This window comes from Morone saxatilis, unplaced genomic scaffold (assembly GCF_004916995.1).
Source record: "Morone saxatilis isolate NCDOM2014 unplaced genomic scaffold, NCSU_SB_2.0 Contig6, whole genome shotgun sequence".
NCBI lineage: Eukaryota > Metazoa > Chordata > Actinopteri > Moronidae > Morone > Morone saxatilis.
The window spans coordinates 2841260-2848451 of NW_023340206.1; the positions used below are offsets into that span (position 1 = coordinate 2841260).

At 46.9% G+C, this 7192-nt stretch overlaps 1 protein-coding gene across 3 annotated transcripts in view; it reads right to left on the minus strand.

Moving 5' to 3' along the window:
• Positions 1-7192, minus strand: part of nrp2a (neuropilin 2a) — a 60369-nt gene that overhangs the window by 46695 nt on the left and 6482 nt on the right. For 2 of the 3 annotated variants that reach the window (XM_035677549.1, XM_035677551.1), the window contains exon 2: positions 4245-4422. In XM_035677549.1, coding sequence (XP_035533442.1) covers positions 4245-4422 — 178 coding nt within the window. The remainder of the gene's footprint in view (positions 1-4244; positions 4423-7192) is intronic. The other variant, XM_035677550.1, reaches the window with a different exon arrangement.

The window sequence follows — 7192 nt, forward strand, 5'->3', positions numbered from 1 at the left end:
TTGGCGACCCCTAGTGGGGATCCCGACCCCCAGGTTGGGAATCACTGCTTTAGGTAACATGCTAACATGTTTTTGGACTAGGACAATGAGGTTAAACTACGCTTGTAGCTCATATCTCAGTGTCTCTGTGGCAGGCAAGAGCAATCAATCAAAGAAAGCATTTAAAAAAGTTTATAACACTGGTTCTTACATTTAATCACAGTCTGTTATTATTATATCATCATTACGGCACTGACAGTCGCAATAGTCATGACCGCTGGACACTGATGACCATGATCTTGTCCTAAACGTCGGCCATGAGCCAGATATTGACTGATCAGAACCTGAACAGCTCCCTTTAGTCATGACCTCTGGCAACTCATCTGTCTCTCCTTTCATCCTTAACCATCACCCTCCTCCGTCTCCTCTTCATCTCCTACGCTCTCTCTCTCTCCCTCCGGCCATCGCTGATCATCTATCGATTTCCCATTACAAGCGGAATACAGACATTGATCCCACACCTCTCTGCTCCCCCTCTGGGTACTAGTAAGAGGGTGATATCATGCACACACACACACACACACACACACACACACGTGTGAACGGTCATGTCGCAGGCCGCGGGGAATTACAGCTGTGTGTGTGTCTCTATGCGTGTGTAAAGTTATATCATCAAATTTCATCAAACCTCAGGCTGCATTCAATGACAAATAACCAAATAAAAGTGAGGAAATAAAAACCACAAAGGTGGAAGAAATGGATTTGGAAGGACTACAGTTTTATGCCGTGTGTGTGTGTTTGTGAGCACGCCTGTATGTGATTCCATCTGTTTCAATGTTTAATTCAAGTGTGTAAAAATAAAACACTTCCTCCTCGGGCTAGAGGAGAGGGAGAATGGAAGAACAAAGGGAGAAAAGACATGGATCAAGAAAGGGAGGGAGGAGGATGAAGCAAAAGACTGAGAGAGCCTGAGAGAAACAGAAAAAGACAGAGGAGATAGGCGGGAGGGAGAACTGTCTCCACCTCACTCCTCTCCCTCTCTCTCTCTCCTCCTCAGCTCCTGGTATATCACTAGGTAGCATCCTGGGGCTTGGTGATGGCAGATTGCATTAGAGATATGGGCCTGATATTTCATCTAGCCTTTATTACATTTAGTTCACATCAATTGGCTGGCAACCTGGAGGTAAGAGCTATTTGGCACGCGGCCGGACTCCCCCTGAAATGAAATCCTGAATTAAAGTGCCACCTCAGACATGGAGCGGCTGCATAAGGCTGCGGATTTGATTGCTGCAGCACAGCTGCGGTTTGGCTACGTTACATCGTCCGAGTACTGACAGTTTGAACCCACTGAGGGAAAATCACCAGCTGGCCGGGGATATTAGCCAGAGTTCAGAGTTCCTCTTTTCCTGGGCTGACAAAGCAGTTTTACTGGTTTTATAAGGGCCTAAAGTGCCCGAGGGAGGATATGATGGCTGATCATATGCCGACAGGTTGCATGCTTAAATGTGTACTCCACTGAAAACATATGTTCATTTAGAATCTTTACAACCATGTTATCATCCATATTTTGTCTGTCTCAGTGATCAGCAGTCCAGACCACATGGCTCTGCGTCTTTCAGGTAACACACAGCACTGGTTTTCTCTGCTGTGATCCCAGCTGTCACGCAGATTTTCAGCCTTGACCGAGATGGTGAGCCCTCCACCTCTGCAGCCCCGCGGCTCCCCTCGCCCTAACCTCGTGGAGGACCGTGAAAACATGCAAAAATCTACTCTCTGCTCGCTCACACTGCCGTGCCTAATCATACAGGCAAAAAAAAAAAAAAACAAGAAAGAAGGAAGCTAGCCCTAACTGTGCTACAGGGCTCGGATCAATCCAGGGAAAAAAGCATAGCACAGGACGGAGAGAGCAGGAATATCGAGCTGCACTTTGGCTTTTCCCACTTATTTCTGCTGCTGTATATGTGCCCTGAAGGGAAATGCATCCTCCATGAAACACAGAAGGGCAAACACATTAGCGTTAGAGGTTATGCATAAATAAATGTTGGCGTGATCCCCTATTTCTCTAATGGGCCTCTAAAATGGGGCTTATCACTGGGAGGCTGGATTGATGGATGGATGGATGGAAGGCAGAGGGAAGCGGAGCGGCTAGTCCTACAAACTAACACTCACTTGCATGCTTGTAGAGTTACTCACATGCAGATGCTTCTTCCCACCCACGCTCACTGATTCTCTCTCTCTTACACACAACACACACTCACATACAAAAGGATGAAGGGAGATTGAGTGGGAGTGTGTGTTAGAGGGCAGGCCATGGCCTCGGTCCCTCCAGGCGAGCGTTAAAAAAAAAATAATAAATAACCCCCCGTCTAAATAAAAACCTCTGCGGTGAGGAGAAAAGAGGAGGCATTTCAGTTTTTTCTTCCTCCTCCCTTGGCCTCCTCCTGCCCTGCTTGCCTTGGGCTGTGAGAAACTGCTTGACACACTGCTTATCAACAGCTGAGCCATTCCTCTCTCCTCCACTACAGCGGGGAAGTCCGGCGTGTGCTACAGTGTTGACACTGTGACGCTGGTGTAAAATCGTTATTACTCAGAAACATATTGCAAGGGAGATAATTATGCAACATTTTTGCCTTTGACAAAAGCGACGGGAACCTGGAGACACAAAGCCTGAGACATCAAAATAACATTTCCAGTTCACTGCGATGTGACACAACTGTGTGAATAGAAGCGACAATCATTACAAAACCCTTTCACCAACAGCAGCCATTGATGTCCTCATGAAAGTTAAATTTTTCTCCTGGCCAGACAACGTGCTTTGTCAGTGAACAATGCAAAAAAAACACCCATCTAGGATTATTAATTCTGTAACTGACAGAGAGATGGCAAAGCTGGAGAAAAATAAGAAATAAATGAGCATAATTGCAGGGACTGCTGGTAAATCTAGTGTGTGTTCACTTTCAATGGACAATGGCAAAGAATGGGTGATGTGTGTAACATTCTCACTGACTCAGTTGTATAAAAGTGGATTAAACAGTGGAGACCGTGACTTCTCCCTCCTTCCTCTGAGGTCAAAGACAATAGAAGACCATATGATTTGGATTATTCATGTCTCTGAGAAAGGAAACTGACCAACGCAGGCATATCCAGACAAACAGCTGGGCCTCATTCCCTTCTTCTCCTTCTCCTTGCCTTCCCTGTTTATTCTCACTCTGCCTATCCCTCCCACAAACTTCAAGCTACATCACGATATTTTCTATTTGGTCTGACTTTTTCCCATACTATCTGCCCTCCGTGTAGCAAAAAAAAACACACACACACACATACAGATTTTTAAATGCTGCTTGGCATTTGATTATCAGATGGAGGGGGATTACAGCCGGATGGTCCTGATAATGTCAGATTGGTCGATAAACTACTCAAAATTCATCTAAACTTTCTGATTACGGTTTATAAATCTATGTTTTGTCCCTCAGCGGCAACAAAAATATCTTTTTTTATGTATCTTATATCCTTCTTCATCCTTTTAACCAGTGGAAGAAACACTTGGATTAATTATTGAGCCATTTGAATCATTCTTTCCATTCAGTCTTTATTGTGACCCGCTTTGTCTGCATCCACCATCGTGCGAACCCAAAAACTCGGGATGTGGAAACTAAAATGAGCAACATTTTCTGCTCTCTGAACTGTTGAGGTTGTGAGCGGCTGACGTGCCCTTGAGCAAGGAATTCAGCCCAGTAATTGCTCCGGAGAAGCCTTTAAAGAGTCTGTGGTTGTACTGGGCAGCATCCAGGACATAATGAGTGTAATGGTGTGAATGTGAGAAAAGAGGACAGCGCTGAAAAGAACTCGCTGTCATCTCAATTAATAACTATTTCAGAAAAAAAGAAGAAAGAAAACCACAGTCCACTTAATGGTCTGAAAGCTTGTATCTACAATTAAAATTTCCTTTGCGATTGACCTGTTGTGGCCAAAATGTGGAAAATGTCTCAACAACTTGGGATGAGGCCAAACCGCTGGCAGTGAATTATAATAGTATGTAAAAATCAGTGCTTCAACAGGAAATTACTTATTTGAGATATAAATGCTGCTGCAGCATAGTAATGAAAATGTCAACACAAATCAGCCAGAATAATAACACACCGTGAAGTCTTACTGTTCAAAGCAATTTTACGCTGATAGAAAAGATTTACAGACGTCACTGTTATGATGTGACTCCGCCCTCTCCAAAAAGCTCAAAATCTGGCCGCCCCTCCCCTCCATCTTACTTGCAGTCCAGCCTCTCAATCTCAAAGTGCGGGTTGAAGTTGAGGACGATGCGCTGCGAGGGCTCCGGCGCCGTGATGATCCAGTGGCAGTTCTGGTGAGGCGGGTACTCCAGAGGATAACCCGGGGAGGTGATGTAACCGGCCTCGCTGGCATCGAAGACGCCTCCGCACTCTGCTGCTGTGATGGAGGCAGGGAGAGACAGAAGGGTTATTGATTGTAACATTTTCCTTTTAGACATAGTTTTTATGGATTTCTGTCACTTGCATGGCGTCAAACCATATAAATCCCCTGTAAATAGTACACTCCCTAGAACAGTGACTCAGAGGACGCTTCTTCATTTTCCTCGTTTCTCTGTATGAAGATGTGATGAGCAACAAATGAACAGTAAAACAAAGAAAGCAATTTAGGCCGTCAGTTAGTAGGAAATTGGAAAAACTTCCCCATTGTGGATTGTCAATGCGAGTGGGACCACATGGGCAAGCTATTAAAACAATAAAAGATCATCACTGCTGCATTTGGCGCACACACATACCCACGCACACACCCATATGCAGAGGAACACACAGCCTTTTTCACCCTCTTCCACACCCAGGCTCTTATCTCTCTAGTTCCCCGTTGGGAGCGTTCTCCAAGTGTAATTGTTGCTCCGGCAAGCCAATCTGCAAACATTAGGACACATTCCCTGATCCTATCACGCTCTCCCAGGAACAATAGCCTGCCAATGGCATCGCTCGGCAGGCTTAGACAGGAAGTGACACACAGACGGCCTGTCTAGCGGGGGTTCTGGGGGTCACCCCGACTCTGTAATGAGAAGCTAACGCTGCAACAAAGGCCCTATTCTCTGCTTATGCCCTGACAGCTAAGGCGGCTCTCGCGCTTCGCGTTATCTCCCGTAAACACGCTAAACACATAAACTCACATGCACATACAAAAGAAACATGTATATGGGTATTCTGCATGTGTACACACACACACAGCCTTGTGCACAATGGTTCTTTTATTACTCTTGCATTGCAATAGATTTGCAGGCATTATTATTCTTTACGAAGGCAAAAGCGAAACGTGTTCTCCATGACAACAGTGAGCAACAGTGGTTGGGGGGGGGGGGGTAGAATACCTACCCTGATATATGTGTGCTCGTGTGTGTGCTGATGCCACAGCGCGGGAATCTTAAATTAATGAACCTTTGTGATCATTGAATCAAGAGGGACAAGATGGTTTTCTTCAATATTGTTGCTGGGTGGAGCACGACCAGTAAGGCAGAGACACAGGGAGAAGGGAAAGAGGGCGTATATCGGCAACACACTGAAGCTTTATGGTAATGATGCGATAAAAAGAACCGTTAGACAGCGCGAGCGCTGAGCTGAATCTATGTCCTGGAAAAATGGATTATGATTCTGCCTGTTTTCTTTCAAATTTCGGTAGTGAAGAGCAGCCAGTGTAAAGCAAGCCGAAACGAAGAAGAGAGCAGGCGAAACGCTTGAGGATGTCATAGACCTCAATGACTGAATTCGTCGCACGGCTGCGGCCGGCGGGCGCGGCGATTTGTGTTGCTTAGGAGAGGGACGAGGTTAAGATCTCTCGACATGCGTTGATAGACGCTGCGATGGCTTTCAACTTTGTTACTGAGAGGAGCGATGCGCCACGCTCGCGCAGCAGGACACCAGCTGCCGGTGAGTTTCCAGTGGTGCACGACTCAGACGCCACACGCGACACGCGCACCGCACCACACATACAAGCTGTTAGCACAATGCGCAGCACCCGACACATAAACACGAGTTCAGCTAGCATGGCAGCACACGAAGGAGTACAGGGGGCAATGCTTAAACACATTCCCACGCATTCATGCACACACACGCACAGCCGTGCTCAATGTTCAAACGCGACACACGACACATACATCCAAACAGCCATACAGAGCATTGTCAATCACGAGGCCGGAAGAGGTGAAAAAGAACAGTACTGAGAAATTCAAAAAGATAGAGGAGGCACAGAATGACAGAGACAGACAGAAAGGCCACACACACACACACACGCAGGACATGCTCTTTATCTGCGCGGCCGTGCAGGACAGACCGTCATTGTTGGGAAGCCTATCGGATGGGAACGGTGAGGCAGGAGGCTATCAGCACACAGAGCCCCGGCAGATAAGTCGTTTTGGAGAATCCTGCAGCCCTCAAACCACTTTTTCCCTGGCTGCCATCATTGGCCTCCAAGGAGGATGAGACGGACGGGTGGAGGAGAGGAGGAGCGGGAAGGGAAGGGTGAGAGGATTACAGCGGGAAAGTGGAATCCCAGAGGAGAGAGGATGAAGTGAAGAGGAGAAAACGAGGGAGAGGACAGGGGCGATGGATAAAAGATGGACTGGGGAAGAAGAGGGGGAAGAGGGGAGAGTTGACGGAAAGGAGGAAGTGAAGGGGTGGGTGGGTATTGTACGATGCGCGGCGCGCGAGGACATTAGGTGGAAGAGGGAGGACGAGTGATCAGGCGGAGAGGGAGGAAGTCGGAGGGAGGCGACAAAAGGTGTGAGGAAGGAGAAATAACAGGGGGTGAGAAAGAGCGAGAGAGAGAAGATGCAGTGAGTGAGATGGAGCGAAAGGACTGTGAGTGGAGTGTGGTGTGTGGGTGTGTGTGCAGGAGAGCCTGACGAGCCTCATTAAGACATGCCTGCTATCCAGCGGCTCCCTGTAGACACTGACCCACTGGAAACCTTGCCAGTCAGCTCACAACCACACTCGCACTGGCAATATGTGTGTGTGTGTGTTGTGTGTCCGTGTGGGTTTTGGTTTTTGTTTTGCTGCTGCTAAGAAAAAATAAAGAAGAGGGATGCAGCAATATATCTTGACAAATGAACCGCTGTGAGAAGATTCTGATGACAGATGTGTGTGTTTTTTTTCCCATATATTGCTTGAATATCCGTGACAATTAGTTAGTACAAAATATGTTA